This window comes from Fulvia fulva, chromosome 5 (assembly GCF_020509005.1).
Source record: "Fulvia fulva chromosome 5, complete sequence".
Classification (NCBI taxonomy): Eukaryota; Fungi; Ascomycota; class Dothideomycetes; order Mycosphaerellales; family Mycosphaerellaceae; genus Fulvia; species Fulvia fulva.
The window spans coordinates 1,945,588-1,960,353 of record NC_063016.1 but is presented as its reverse complement, the minus strand read 5'-3'; the positions used below and the strand labels follow the sequence as shown (position 1 = coordinate 1,960,353).

The 14,766-nt window shown below is 53.6% G+C and overlaps 8 protein-coding genes across 8 annotated transcripts; 4 read left to right on the top strand and 4 right to left on the bottom strand.

Moving 5' to 3' along the window:
• Nucleotides 1-558: 558 nt before the first annotated feature.
• Nucleotides 559-891, top strand: CLAFUR5_05874 (uncharacterized protein; the record flags this gene model as incomplete). The annotated part of the gene is made up of 2 exons (XM_047905022.1): nt 559-675; nt 730-891. The coding sequence occupies 2 exons, from the start codon at nt 559-561 to the stop codon at nt 889-891; spliced, it is 279 nt and encodes a 92-aa protein (XP_047762678.1).
• Nucleotides 892-1,052: 161 nt separating this feature from the next.
• Nucleotides 1,053-1,460, bottom strand: CLAFUR5_05873 (uncharacterized protein; the record flags this gene model as incomplete). The annotated part of the gene is made up of 1 exon (XM_047905021.1): nt 1,053-1,460. One exon carries the CDS (start codon nt 1,458-1,460, stop codon nt 1,053-1,055), a length of 408 nt encoding a protein of 135 aa, XP_047762677.1.
• Nucleotides 1,461-1,574: 114 nt separating this feature from the next.
• On the bottom strand, nt 1,575-2,642 carry CLAFUR5_05872 (uncharacterized protein; the record flags this gene model as incomplete). Its single annotated transcript, XM_047905020.1, has 2 exons — nt 1,575-1,782; nt 2,020-2,642. The coding sequence occupies 2 exons, from the start codon at nt 2,640-2,642 to the stop codon at nt 1,575-1,577; spliced, it is 831 nt and encodes a 276-aa protein (XP_047762676.1).
• A 1,296-nt stretch (nt 2,643-3,938) lies between these two features.
• CLAFUR5_05871 (Electron transfer flavoprotein subunit beta) lies at nt 3,939-4,755 on the top strand (the record flags this gene model as incomplete). Its single annotated transcript, XM_047905019.1, has 2 exons — nt 3,939-3,992; nt 4,048-4,755. The coding sequence occupies 2 exons, from the start codon at nt 3,939-3,941 to the stop codon at nt 4,753-4,755; spliced, it is 762 nt and encodes a 253-aa protein (XP_047762224.1).
• A 575-nt stretch (nt 4,756-5,330) lies between these two features.
• On the top strand, nt 5,331-6,938 carry CLAFUR5_05870 (E3 ubiquitin-protein ligase; the record flags this gene model as incomplete). Its single annotated transcript, XM_047905018.1, has 2 exons — nt 5,331-6,349; nt 6,515-6,938. The coding sequence occupies 2 exons, from the start codon at nt 5,331-5,333 to the stop codon at nt 6,936-6,938; spliced, it is 1,443 nt and encodes a 480-aa protein (XP_047762223.1).
• Nucleotides 6,939-7,432: 494 nt separating this feature from the next.
• On the bottom strand, nt 7,433-9,001 carry CLAFUR5_05869 (uncharacterized protein; the record flags this gene model as incomplete). The annotated part of the gene is made up of 1 exon (XM_047905017.1): nt 7,433-9,001. One exon carries the CDS (start codon nt 8,999-9,001, stop codon nt 7,433-7,435), a length of 1,569 nt encoding a protein of 522 aa, XP_047762544.1.
• Nucleotides 9,002-9,784: 783 nt separating this feature from the next.
• Nucleotides 9,785-10,747, top strand: CLAFUR5_05868 (15-hydroxyprostaglandin dehydrogenase [NAD(+)]; the record flags this gene model as incomplete). Its single annotated transcript, XM_047905016.1, has 1 exon — nt 9,785-10,747. One exon carries the CDS (start codon nt 9,785-9,787, stop codon nt 10,745-10,747), a length of 963 nt encoding a protein of 320 aa, XP_047762066.1.
• A 1,936-nt stretch (nt 10,748-12,683) lies between these two features.
• On the bottom strand, nt 12,684-13,134 carry CLAFUR5_05867 (uncharacterized protein; the record flags this gene model as incomplete). The annotated part of the gene is made up of 3 exons (XM_047905015.1): nt 12,684-12,855; nt 12,911-12,999; nt 13,051-13,134. 3 exons carry the CDS (start codon nt 13,132-13,134, stop codon nt 12,684-12,686), a joined length of 345 nt encoding a protein of 114 aa, XP_047762049.1.
• Between the last annotated feature and the right edge of the window lie 1,632 nt (nt 13,135-14,766).

Sequence of the window (14,766 nt, the reverse complement as noted above, 5' to 3'; positions counted from 1 at the left end):
TGCTCGCTTGGAACCAAAGGCTGGAGCAAAGAACCACAGGTCTCAACATGTCAGATCGCGGAAACCATGTTCATCCGGCCATCTCATTCTTTGTCGTCGCATCTCGGACAAGCTTCCGCCGATCTCATGATGCTTGGTGTACGCCATCTGCTGCAACGCTCACTGTATCGAGCACGGTATGATTACCGACTGATAGGTATCAATGTAGTTCATCTCGAAACGTGTCTTCACGGCCGTCAGATCACTCCGCTCCCGTGCGTTCACACGGCCCTTTCGCAAAGCGAATAACCCCAGCCAGGTGCCATTTCGCATTTCGTGACGATGATGCTCATGTACGACAACACATGGCGAATCCTAATGACGTGCTAGATTTCGACATAAACATGCAATAGCACAATAGCATGTGGGTGCCTATGTTATAAGCTGTGCACCAGGCAGAGCTACAAAGCCTTTGTACAGTCAACTACAAAAATGGTTCAGATTCTCCGTCAAACTCTTAGATCTTCATCGGCAATCACCAAAACTTTCCAGACCAGAACAATCGCATCCTCAGCAAGGATGTCTTCCACCAACGAGCACGGCCAGGACAAGTCCCACGCCATCGACGACTCGGCTGTCCCAGGCAAGGTCCAGGAGGCTGCACCAAAGGGTCTTGAGGATTCCCCCCCAGAGAGTGTATGTCAAAGTCATTTTTGGAATTGTATCACACGTCGTCTTACAGTTTGATAGGTCCACCCAACTGGCAACAAAGGCGATCAATCTACCAACAAGTCTCACGCCCTTGGCGGCGGTGAGGAGTCAGTCGTTCCACAGAAGATCCAGGAGAAGCTGCCAGAGAGCGTCGAGCGCGCTGTGCCAAATGTCATCCACAACACCGGTGATAAGAAGTAGACGATGAGGATTTGTGGATAATGATAGACGAAACCGTTGTATAGTAGTGTACTGAATGCGTTAAAAGAAGCTTCTCCATCGTACACAGGTTCCCCGCGGACTCCGTGATCCCATAGTCGTAGCAGCCCGCATCGGTACGCACGTTACCTCCATGTCAAAGCTCAAATACAATACATGTGGCATTTGCCTCCCTCGAACTGTGGAGAGCAGCCAGTAAACGATGCTTTGAGCCAATCCAACCAGTTGAGTCCATACTCATCCACATCGCTGATCGCCTCCGCGCCTTCTCTGATCGTCCAACCACCAAGTCTGTCTTCCAGCCTTAACGGCCATTCTGGTCGTGGTCCACGCTGGAACTGTGGCATGGCTCCTACTAAGCTTCCGCGCGGAACATACGCAGCATTCAATGGAACCGCGGTCGCGCCGATGTAGATCTGTGGCCAGTAATACTCATGAACGAAACTCACCCAGCTTCGGAAGGATGAGAGGAAGGCTGAATTGTCGTTTACGTTGATCTGGCAGCTTTGCTCCGAATGGAACTGTGGCCAAATGAAGTTGCTCAATGCCATGGCGCCACGAACTATGCCTGGATTATTGATGTCGCAACTGGGTCGTGATGCGAGGTAGTACTGCTTGGTGTAGTCTTGATACATTAGATCTCGTATGTTTTCCGCGAAGACGTCTCATGGCTGATCCGGGTTATCAATGTTCAGCGTCATCTCGAAGCCATCTACGGTGACATCGTCTCCTATCGGGCGTGGTCCGTTGTAGTCCGGACTCTTGAGGCCGAACAGGTTCCACATCTGTTCAGCAAGGAGCTCAGCCTCAGCGACATCGAAGTTGGTGCCCGGTACGGCTTGGCCCAGTCTGAGCAAAATCTTCTTTCCTGACCTGAGAACAGAAGAGCATTAGCCAGTACACTGGTGAAGCATGTGGCAGAGTTCTGGTTCATGGTGACTTGAATCGCTTCGTGTAGCGCATATCTCGACAATCCACCGCAATCTAAGCCACTGCTCGATGTTTAGTACTCTTCAGTAACGTACCGCTGGCAGTCCTGTATCTGCGGCGCCAAGGCTGAGCAATCGAACAGTTGGTGCCCTGGAGTCACTATAACACTCCGGGCCATACCACATGTCCGGCCATCCTTCTGTGAGGTTCGCAAAGGTGAAGAGAAAGTCTAGGATGACGATGTTGACATTCGAGTCGTCACATAAATTCGAAAGGGGGGCGCTGTTGTCGAAGATCCGGTGATGCACTGCAATGTTGCTGGTGACCTGCGAATCCCATGCGTCGGAAGAGGTCGGTGAAGGTGTGGGTTGCCAATAGCTATATCCCGTTCCAGTTGGGCCGGCTGTGATACCAGTGCCGTGGTACGATCCATTATGTGGCGTTGGATATGGCGGCGGGGTCTCGTACGGCAACGGTACATCTATTGGGTAAGTGTTAGGGATGATTGATGGCGCTGAGAGGCTCGCACCCTGAGCTACGAGGCTGCTAAGCAGCGCCTCTATTGACATTAATCGAGTCCCAATATCTTCGGTAAAATACAGTACATTCAATCTCAAGCTCGCGACATCGTCTAGAATGGTTTGAAGGTCTTCGATGGTGTTTGGGGCCTTCGTAGGGAGGGACTCTGGCGACGTTACTACACTGTAGTACCCAGGGCGGTCAGGGTGTCCGTGGAACAGCTGGGTCAATAAAAGGAAAACACAAAGATATAAGACAATCGTTGGCCCGTGAAGTAAGAGCATGTTGAGCGAGCAGCTGGAACTGCGGTCGAAAGCAGCTTGTCCACCGGCGGTCTACCTTTGTACCTACTTGTTGACATATTCACGACCAAGAGACCGCAATCGCATGAGCCGCGAAAGCCACCTGAATGCTCGGCGAAGTTGTGCGACCTTCAGTCTTAGCGAAGGTCTTTCTCCAGTACTGTTAAAGCCTTGTCGCATTCCAAGGCAAACCTTTGGTCGAAATGAGATTTCGTTATGTCCTACCACGCCATGCTGCAATGGTGATACCAGAATAGAGGCACGAGCTGCACAGTTCTCAGTCAGCCCTCGGAGTTGGTCGATGTGTTGAGGTTGTGGTGTGAAGTGCACGGTGGATGTACCTTGGTAGCAGCAATTTTCAGCCCTGCTCTGGACATTCTGGACCACCTAGCCGTGGTTTTTACAGGCTATATAATCGGCGACAAAACTTGCGCTATACCACGGATTCGTGGTATCCGATATGGTCTAGTGGCTAGGTAAGCATCCAATCTCACCTTGCCGTCCATAGCTGTTGGACTAACAGCAGCAGGATACCTGTCTCTCATGTCTTCGCTATGCGAACATGATAGCCCACAGGTGGCCGGGGTGAGCATTTAATCTCTCCCTGCCGTCCAAAGCTGTGTAACTGACAGCAATCAGGTTCAATTCCCCGTGTCGGAATTCTTTTTGCATCTGGAGCCGGATGTTCGTCGTCTGGTTTGCTTTTTGTTGATTCTTGGCTTTAGTGCCGAAGACGAGGTGAGAGCTCGGCCAAAGGCGCCGGTTCCCCTGCCGGCGTGTTCGGGGACGTTGCATAGACGTGAGCAGATGATGGAGACATTAGAAGAGCTCTGAGGTGGACTGGACTTGCTGGACAACATGTGGTGCTACAGACAGGACGTGACATCGGGCATAAGTGAATTGTACGATGCGAAGGCTCTTGTGCTACTGCCGGTCATCTGCTCCTGCTCCTGGCGGCTCCGAGAGTTGCCTTTATTGCGGATGCTCGTCGAGGTGTACGTCTAGGTAGTGCTCCTGATCTGGTCATGCAGTCTTGTATTGCGTCGCATGTGAAGTCGTCGAGGGAGATAGGAAGATGAGGTTGATGACTTGTTGCTGTTGTTGATCGCCATCGTGGTGTTGTCTGGGAGTGTGGGACACGACACGGGCAAACCGGGTCACTTGCTCACCTCGGCTTTGCGGACAACTGAGCCGAGATCGCAAAGCTCCTGCTGACGTCTACACTTCTTGCTCCAGTGACCATTGTTCTTCCAACACCGATAGTGTTGTTTCGTAAAGATGGCGACCAAGCTCAGGATATTAGTGCCAGTCAAGCGCGTGATCGACTATGCCGTAAGAATGTGCCGCAGGCACGACCTTCGACCAGTAGACTGACCACTTCCCTCAGGTCAAACCACGAGTCAACAAAGCGCAGACGGACGTCGAACGAAATGTCAAGCACAGCATGAACCCATTCGACGAGCTATCGATCGAGGAGGCGGTCCGGATGCGGGAGAAGAAGAAGCCAGTGGAAGACATACTCGCATTCTCCGCTGGTCCAGCAAAGAGCCAAGATATCATTCGCACAGCAATGGCGATGGGTGCGGATAGAGGCATCCATGTTGTGGAAGAGAAGACAGAGCTGGAGCCGCTGGGCGTGGCGAAACTGTTGCAGAAGGTCGTGGAGCAAGAAGACCGGAACCTGGTGATCCTGGGCAAGCAGAGCATCGACGACGATGCGAACCAGACCGGACAAATGCTTGCAGGACTTCTAAACTGGCCTCAAGCGACATCGGCGAGCCAGGTTGAGATCGACGGAGACCACGTGACTGTGACGAGAGAAGTGGATGGCGGTGTGGAGACGCTGAAGACAAAGCTGCCCATGATCATTACCACCGACCTGAGACTGAACGAGCCGAGGTACGCCAGCTTGCCCAACATCATGAAGGCGAAGAAGAAGCCGCTCGAGAAGAAGACTATGGCGGATTACGGCATCGACGCGACGAAGCGGCTGAAGCATGTAAAGGTAGCCGAGCCGGCGCCTCGAGAGGGAGGAGGCAAGGTCGAGGACGTCGATGGGCTGATATCGAAGCTTAAGGAACTAGGCGCGCTGTAAGTGAGTGAAGAAGCGCGCATGTGTCAATGAAATGAGTTGTACAGAGTGCAGAGACGTGTGCTGTTGCATTTGGTGCCTGGAAAGTGGGCCCCGCCAGGCGCCACTCTCGCCACTCTCGACTTCATCTCAGCGCTTCGATGTTTCTGTTGTTTCTTCCCTTCGGCCACTCAGCGCCGACGAGTGAGTCAACGTCAAGAGGTCGCTCTTCGCACGTGCAATCTTTGCGCCAGGACTTTCCTGCTTGTTGTCACTGACACCCTCGAGTGAGGCTTGGATACCGCACTTGAACCAAATCAGCTGATACAGATATCGCATCGCGGGACAAGGAAATACATCAGCAGGGCCAGCAGTCGCACGACTGATTACCGCCGCCTGCTGCCCGCCGTCGAGATCGAATCAAGCCGCGCGAAAAGCACAAGCACGCAGCCACGAGAATTCACATGCAGCCGCAGCATCCCTGCCCTCACCCGCGCCACTAGCGTTATTGAACGCTTCTAGCCGATTCGAGCTTCACTTCGCACTTCCTGTATCCACAACACTACAACCACACCCCTAGACCCTGCACCGCCTTACGAATGACCACACTTTCTCCCCTTGTAAAGCTGACCTCTTGGCTGTTCAACATACGTCGCAGCAAGACTACCACCACAAACATGGCCGGTATCACAGAGTTGTCCGAGCTGCAGCGCGCCGCTCTACAAGGCATCCAAATTGGCGACCTCATCTACGTCGAGAAGGTCTTCGTACCAGTCTACAATGGGGACGGCGAAGGCGACGAGGACAACGAGGATGATTCTGACTCGGAGAGCGAGGGTGGAGAGGGTGCTGAAGACAGTACTGAGCAGGCCGCAGGTGACGAATCACATGATGGTGAGAATGAGCAGAATCAGGGCGACGATGAGGACAGCATCAGCCAGAGTGGCAACGAGAGCAGTGATAGGAGTGTCGCCAACGCCTCGAGCCATACATCTCTCTCCGACATCTCGGCCACACCACCACGGGTGTACGCCGTGTCGCACATTACCACAGACACAAACGACAGCATCGTCGACCTCCAGCTCTCTCACCTACAATACTCGCACAAGACGTCCGCTGACGCTACTGGCCACACTTACCAGATCTACGGCAAGAAGGTGGTTCACCAACATCCACCTACATGTGGCAAAGACTGCCCCAATACTTCCCGCATCATTGACATCGCCACCGACGAAACTTTCCGCCTTACTGTCAGGCCGACCGGAGATGTCGTTCGCTACACCGATCCCACCTTTCGCACTGCAAATCCACATACTCGCTGCATTACCGGCTGTATCAATGGCTACCTCCAAAGCATGCAAGATCTGGTTGACATGATCGCCGACTACGACCCTCCCGTTCTCTCCACCGGTGTTTCGGTTCCCGCATGGCTGCAGCCAACTGTGTGTCCGGTCTGCATCGGCGATGAACTCTGCAAGAAACAACAAGAACTGCAAGCCACATTCCTGCTCACAGCTGTTCCAGATGTGGGCGCCATTGTCGAGTTCCTGGGCGACCTCAACCAGCGTCGCCGTTTCGAGCTTGGCTACAGCTTCCAGCAGTTCGATGAGCGTGAATGGTAAGTTACTGCACAAACGGTACAAGATATCGGGCAGTGGCTTAGACCTAGCGGAATGCGCGAGCGAGGCATGCGCTGGACGACGCGCTTCGTCCACCATTCATACTACGGTCTAAGACACTGCCGCGTGGTTCTCGACTATGGCTAACACCCTTCTGTTTGTAGGGGTATGCACTTCGATGATATGCCGGAAGAGGACGAAGAGACCGACGACGACCGTGACGATGACCACTACGAGCACTGGGCGGAAGCAATGGATCCCAGCAGCGTGAGCGTCCCAACACGACCGGCATCTGCTACTACTATCGCTGCTCTTCCACGCAAGACCTTTGCTACTGCTGGTCTGGCAGAGGGTACCCAGTGCCCGGTCTGCATTGAAAAGATCGAGGACGAGGCCGTGCTAACAGAGCTTCCGTGCGGCCACGTCCACTTCCACCAGGTCTGTATCGCTACTTGGCTGCAGCAGTTCAACACTTGCCCAACTTGTCGCGAGCAGGTCCCGGAGGTAGCAGAGCCTGAGGTGGAGCATGCTAATGGGCAGGTGAATCACACCATCGACGGCGAGGACGTTGTCATGTCTGATGCGTAGAAAGGGGTAGAAGACTGGGAGGGAGATCGAGATTGTTGATGGCGTAAGGCTCTTGTCCTTTAGCGAAGGCGTTCCGGCTACCGTGTCGGGGCAGGCTAGGACACAGGCGCGTTGGACAGGGTCATGGCTGATGTACTACGTGATTTCACCTTACAGAAACACACACAAGGCGTTTTTCGTGCTTTTACAAGCTGAAACATCCGTAAGTCTGACACTAGATATTCACCTCAGCGCGTCTGTTAGCTTGATCCCCGGCGTCAAAGTAGAGAAATTCATGCCACAGCTGTTCGAGGCGCGATGCCTCATGTTTGACTGCGGCAGGAAGGGCAGCCCATAAAGACCGGAGACTTTCAACAAATCTGCCAGAGTCCTTGGCATTACGACGCTGCGGCTCGATACTTCACTCCAAGATCGAAGCCGTTGTGCAACGCCATGCGTAGATTGGCCCAGTTCTCCTCGTCACTGAGATTTTCGCAGCGCGTGCGTCACTCACACTAACGACGATCCTTCCTGCTTGGGGCCGTTGCATACGGCGAGACGTAGCGTAGTGAAGAAGTGCCCTGAGCCTTTCCTGGTACTTGCGATGCTGGAGGCAGACCCAGCTGCTCGGGCGTTGGAAACACTATCCCTGTGGGTAGCTGCACGTGTTGCTGATGTGCTGGTACCCACTGAGGCCCAGGCACGCCCATGGAGTGCTCACGGCTTATGCCAGTAGTAGTAAGCAAGCGTTCCGTTGCAGCAACAGGCGGCCGGGGTGGCATCTCAGCCGCGGAATGGCGCATGGTATGTGGAGGAGGATTTTGGCCGTGTTGCGCCCTATACCTGTCGACGTAGCCATGAGCATGCGATGGCGCAGATCGCGCTGTGGTCAGGCTTGCTCTGTGTTGGACCGCAGGCGCCGTGGGTGCCGCTTTGACCAAGTGTTCTGGCTCATCCTCTGTCAGCCCTGGAAGCACGTTCTTGCTGAACCAGCAATCTTTGCAACTCTCAGCTTGCAGTCTCTCTGCGTAAGCCTCGAGGTACTTTGCGCCCATAGGTGATGTGCGTTCGATCTTGTCCAACAGGCCATAGAAATCTTTCAACGTTTGATAGCTGCATAGCTTCTTTGGCGCCTTACGAGGCACTTCCCTATCGGCTGCTTTGCCCTTAACATTCTGGGTGGTAGAGTTCGGCGAAATCCGCTGGAGCGGTTGCCTGATCTCAGAGGTTGCTGCTCTAGCAGCCAGGACGTGCGTCTGGAAGAGCGCCCGCATCTGTGCGGTAGCAACACCTTTGGAGACTGACATTGTGAGGGCTCGAAAATCAGGGTCGTCTCTTGCTTTTGCGGCAAGTATTTCAAGCACCGCTGGGGATTCGCCCTTGGCCGCTGTTGTGACGTCGGGCTCTGCGACAGTACTACTCATCCCTCTGACAGCCTTCGTAGCAGCCTCAACTTTGAGGTTGAATATCTGGACGCCGTGCGGACTGAGTGGGACCTTCTTCTCCAGGGCGTCTAAGACAGTCTTGAGTATCGAATCGGTTTTCGACCATTCTCGAAGTAGCTTGTACACAGCATCTTGCTGCTTGTTTTGTGGTGGCTGGCCCGAATCTTTTCCTACGGCAGTTTTGGGCCCATCTGAGGTCAAATCAAGCGGCTCTGCAGCACTGCCAGGCCCAGTACTTGCCTTTGCCGGTGGAACATTGAGTGCCGCGTCAGCTTGAGCTTTCCACACCTCCCAGCTGTTCCTTGTAAGTGTTTCTGCCTTGGCGATAATCCTCATTGCGAACTCGGCTTCCTCGTCGGACTTGAATGGGTAAGCCGGCTCATCTCTACTGTGCTTGCCACCAAGCACAGTATCTTCGTCCTCGACAGCCGGATCATAGATGTCTAGCTCGGCATTCACTGCCCAAAGAGCAATGTCATTCTGGCTTCTAGCCGAGAGAGGAGTCACTCCAGTTTCCCACGACAATCGTTCGGCGACTAGGAACAGCTTCTTCTGATGTGGTGTTGATGTCCGAGGCTTGTTGCATTTAGCGCACATGGCTCGTGCCTTGACATCTTGGTTAAGTGTTTCCCAGGTCATCTTGGGCAAGAGGGGCAATGGGTAGGGAAGTGAGTGGAAGTCTTTCCCAACGCCAGACTGAGGGTGGTCTCTGTACAGGATACGCGGTCTGAACGCTCTGTCACTGCTACCGGCCAGAAGCACGTCAGTCATGCTCGAGAACAAGGCGGCACTGCCTCGAGAGCAGTGAGAGCGGAGAGCAGCGCTTCGTGCAGCACGTATCTCGCATACTACGCTGCATTCTGCGCGACGACCCAATGCCTGGTACTTTCAAGACGTACCTTCCAGAGGAAGTAGCATAGCCAGTCCGTGATCGTTTAGTAGAATGTGATTCTCCATCATATTGGTTCGGTGTTCCTCGCTTTCGTGAGCTCACGCTGGCCAATTCTTACTTGCAGCAGGTCAGGGCTATGGATCGGATACATGTATCGATGGAGGTGTTGGGACGCGCTCGAACGCGTCGCGTCGGGCATTGGAACTTGGAAGGAGCCGCTTAGACTTTCCTCGGCTCTTCGCCGGAGCTTGCTTCACCTGCCCGGTCACGTGTGCGGTCGTGACCACGCTGGTACCCGTACCCGTAAGCCGCATGTGTTCAACTCTTCCACCGGTGCCTCTTCTCGCCACCCACGACTCGCTGCAGCAGCCCCTCACGCCCCTCAATGCCGGCATAGCAAGCTGCGAGCACTACGGAGTCGGCTGTGGTAGGTATGCCGTGCCGCCGTGCCATAGCTCAATGTGAGCTCTCCTTCCGCCACAGCATGGCTACAAACAGTAAGTCCTCGAATCAACATCTATATATACATCATGGCCGCAGCGACCGGAACACTTCCTTTCAAGGTGGAGGGCAAGACTGCATTGATCACAGGCGCTGGCTCCGGGATCAACCTTTCGTTCGCCGAGCTCCTCCTAAGTCGCGGCTCGAATGTGGTTATAGCCGACATCTCCTTGCGCAAGGAAGCACAAGAGCTAGTGGACAACTACTCTTCACCGGATGGACCGCGGGCAGTGTTCGTCAAGACAGACGTGACGATATGGTCCCAGCTTGAGAACGCCTTCGATGAGGCAGACAAGCAGTTCGGCAGTATAGACATTGTGTGTCCCGGCGCCGGAGTGTTCGAGCCACATTCCTCCAACTTCTGGAACCCTCCTGGCAGTGACAAGGCCAAGGACCCAGTCCACGGCACCGAGAAGGAGGGCATTGGCCATTACTTTACCCTGGACCTGAACCTCACCCACCCTATCCGGGCAACGCAGCTCGCCATATCTCGCTTCCTCAACCCAGCCGAGAAGGGCAAGCAAGCTTCCGTCACGAACCCTAAGCGAGTCGTGCACATCAGCAGTATCGCTGGCCAAACACCAGGCTTTGCTACTCCATTGTACCAAGCATCGAAACATGCCGTCTCTGGCTTCATCCGCTCGCTCGAACCTCTCGACCAATCCCTCGGCATCCGCGTCAATGGTGTAGCTCCTGGCGTGATCAAAACGCCTCTGTGGACCGACCATCCCGAAAAGCTGCAAATGCTGGTTGAAGAGCAAGATGAATGGGTTGCTCCAGAAGAGGTGGCAGAGGCTATGTTGAGGTGTGTCGAAGACGATGACATTGGAGGCGGATACGTTATGGAGGTCACTAAAGGCCAAGCAAGATATGTTGACTGGAAGATGGATCCAGGTCCGCAGGGACCCGGGGCTACTGCTAGTGGACGAGCTACCATGACCAAAGAGGTCTTTGAGTGGTTGGCTCAGCCAGGTTGGGGCAGTACGAAGTGACGGCATGTCACACGATCGATCTGAAGAGGAAGTGGACATGGCGGAAGTGGTAGTATCCCTTGGACTGCTGCCGCTGATGGTACTAACATTCTCTCGTATGCGCAGCCGACGCAATATCTTCCATGAACACCCAAGCTCGACATGCGAAACGCTCTTTGCTTGTCCCATCCTCTTAAGCAACATCTCAAGCAACACTCATTATCTGGTTCTGTTTACCCAATCATAGACGCCCGAAACTCCATCATCCATTCATCAATCTTCCTCCTTTCCACCAAAGCATCTCCAGACTGATCACTGATCATGACACACAATTAGCAAAGCTGGCTGTTCAGCTCATCCCGAATCTGCTGAGCAATCGAGGCATGTCTCCATTTCCTCCTGGCAGCTGCCGCGTCTGCAGAGATCTTTGCATCCCGAGCTGGATCGTCAAACGCCAGGTATCGATCCGCAATAGCGTTGGAGGCTGTGCTGCTAAGGCGGACGGCGGCTCTGTTGGCTCCTATGCTCCAAGCCGCGACACCAAAGCTTCCGAGAAGTAGGGCTGATCTTGTAAGGCCGGACATCGTGTCGTGTCGCGTATCGTTGGTCGTTTAGTGTTTGAGGGAGAAGATGGAGTTCTTTCTTGGTGACTGCTGGATGGCCTTGGTCGTGGTATTTGAGTCGATGGCGTGGAAGCTGGCTACTGCTGCTGTTGCGACGGCTAGGTAGTAATGTAGGTGAGATTGGTAGACTGTTGTTGTGACTGCTGCTGCGATCGGTTGCATGGTGAGGAATGCGTAGGAAGTATAATTGAGCTGACAGATATATAGGAAGGAATGCTATACTCATCGTCACCAATCAGTTCTCGTGGGCCTGATACGTCAGCTGTGCTCAGCTGCCCGATATGGTACAGTCCTGGGCATAGTTTTTACAACCCCTGTTCTTCCACCTGTCCTCATTAGGAAGGATGTATCCACTGCTTGGCGTAGCTCACCACCTGGTGTGTCCTCCATTGTTGGCTATTACTGCCTCGCAGCGTTCTCGCATACTCTTGCATATACGTTGTATGTCCTTAGGTGTGAGCTTGGCCCATTCTTGATGGTGAGATTGAAGGTAGCAACACCTTCTGAGATGGACATGGATAGCCGGAAGTGGTTAGCGTAAGTACAGGGGTTGTAAAAACTATGCCCAGGACTGTAGTACCACAAGAGAAGTGGAGAGACGAGACAATTGATGTTCTTCACTCTCCCGATGGGTGTTGTGAGAAATCTGGCCATGGCTAAATCGGAATGCGGCTTCGGCTGTCTGCGACGATCAGATTCTTCGATCGCGGAACATCACTCCATCAATTACACGACACAGTGGATCGTCTCTCTAGGCACTTTGCAAGTTCTCGGGAACTTCCCGTAGAAGGATGACAGGCTTAACATATGCCGCAAGCCTGGATCCGACCATAATCAGTCGCAATTTGACAGGCATGAGGCAGCTCTTCCTGGATGTAAATCTTTCGAGCACGAGTTGGGAAGGATGGACCTTGCAGCAGCCCACTCGTCGTCACGCAATACGATATGCAGTAGGGGACGAGGCAGACAGGAAAGCGACATACCCAGGTATGCGTCTGTATTAGGCAAAGTGACACTGCTCTATCTAATCAGCATCATTCATGCCGCATCAACTGTTTGTAAGGACTGTTTGTTCCGCGCATTGACTGCAACCTTTCGCCATCCTCTTGCACAGTCTCGGTGTCGGCTGCAAAGTCCTCAGTAGGAAATCGCCATTGGTCAGACTGTCTCACGCTCAAGAATTTACTGATTACTGCTAGAGCTGTAGCTGGCGTAGTAGCTATAAGAGTAAGCATGGGAGTACGAGAAGTCGTCATCCTCTGGCTGGCACCAACTAGAATCCGTTAGCATAGAAATCTCAAGATCCTGTCTCAGAGTTGTGGTAGATGGCTTGATTACTTTCCGTTGTCCTTTGGGTAGGCGAGCCAGCTCTTCACGTCTGGGTACTGCTGCTTCCAGTCCCAGTTGCGAGCCTTTGGATGGTTGGTGTTGTAGCTGTAGCTCACGAAGGAGCTCACAGAGTAGGCGTAGGAGTACGAGTACTGCTCTGTGTATGGCTCGCACCATCTGCAGATCGTCAGTACTTACCAGATGAATGTCTATCTCAGTATGGATGACATACGTTCCATCTGGCTTCTTATAGGCCACCCAATTCTTCACATCTGGGTACTGCTGCTTCCAGTTCCAGTTCCGAGCCTCAAGAGCACCGACCTAATAATGTCAGTACGGCGAGGTAACGGCCTAGTATAGCATTCTACGAACACCTGCTGGAGCAGCTGCTGGTATGGCCATGGCGGCGGCGGCGGCGAAGAGAGCAAAGGCAGCGGCAATACTCTTGTACTGCATTTTGGCGGTTGATGCGGCTTTGGTCTAGCAATGGTCGTCGAGCAAGTGTGCGGCTATTCGGATCGGGTGGCTGAAGCGAGCTGTGTGATGGTGGATTTGAGATCGCTCGAAAGTGTCGACATCTTTTATACCTGTGCTGCTACCCCCAGAGGCTGGACTGTCCACCTCGGACGTCGACGGAAGTGCTCGCATTCAATCTGCAGGACGCTGCCCACCGAGAGGCATAGTTGAGCAGACTACATGCGTAGTCTATAGCAGTATTGCTGGATCTGCACAACAGACCCTGGGTTACTAGTCGAATAATTGCCTGTCACCGTTCAGATGTCTTGCCAACTCGGAGAAAATGATCACCATCAGGCGTGAACTGCTGGCATAGCCCCTCGATCTAAACGACAGCGAAGTGCGCATGTACGCGGCCAACGACAAAATGTGATCCCGTACGCTCAGGCCTTCACCTGGTATCAGCTTATTGTTACGGATTCTGCACTATCGAAGAGATGAGATGCCGGAGCTGGCCTTCCAGACACCTGCCATCTTGAGCTAGGACTGGGGTTAGAGCTGAGCATGTTGCACGAGCTGGAAAGATCGTCTTGGTCGTTGAGTTGACGAAAGTGGCTACGAGATGAAGTCTTGTGCAGGGTTATGGCTCCGCGTGTCGGTGACCAGGGTGTCGGTAAGAACCATGCTGCGCCTCAATCACATCACTATGCACGACATGATCAAGGTACCTATCGGGCCTGAAACCGGAGCCCATGCTTGAGCATGATTCCGAGGAGGAAGCATTGAGGTTCTGCGAGGACGTGGAAATGTCACGACGCAGTCAGCTCCACCGCACTCTCATGCTGCGCCTCTACGCATGCCACGTGTGTCTCTTCCAAGGAAACAACCTCAGAAATCATGCTCCGTCAGCCTTCATCACAACGGAAACCAGCGCTCCCGCCGAGGTCTCGATGCTCACTGCTGCCGCGTGATCCGGTCACGAAGTGTTATTTTAATGTTCCAGCGAACAAACCTGATTGAAGGCTTCGAATGCGAGGCCTTGGGTTGTAATACGATGATTCGCGTCCATCCATGGGCTCGGTGTCTTGAAGGTAGAAGTCGCAGAAAGGTTGATGGCCTGCCATGATCCCCATGCTCCCCTCTTCCCTGACAAGGACCATGATATACTCTGTGTAGAAGACGTGAGATCCACTTTGCGATGCCATACCGCTTTGTTGCGTTGTCATGTTGAAGCATAAGATCCCGATCGCCGCTTCTCCCGTGTGCTTCATGCCTGACGCAGCCTCATCGATTTCTGAGTCGATATTGGGGTACATGCGTCCGTGCCATCGACCCCATGCCAGGCGAAAGGCGTAGCCGCGGATACTCGAATCGATTGACGATGCGAGATTTGTGCTAGCTGCTAGCGGAAGGAGGTGTAAGCACTGGATATCGCCCGCTCATTGATCCAATGCTCATATGCTCTAGGTGTTCAGTACTCAAACTCCGTCCGCTGAAGCACCTGGTTATGGCTCGACGAGTCCTCTTCCGAACACTCACGATTCAAGTGTCATCGAGCACTTAGCTATACCTGACTCCACGATGCCAACGCAAGTGCCAGTGCTGACATCGGTGGTGTGCGAGTCGATCGAT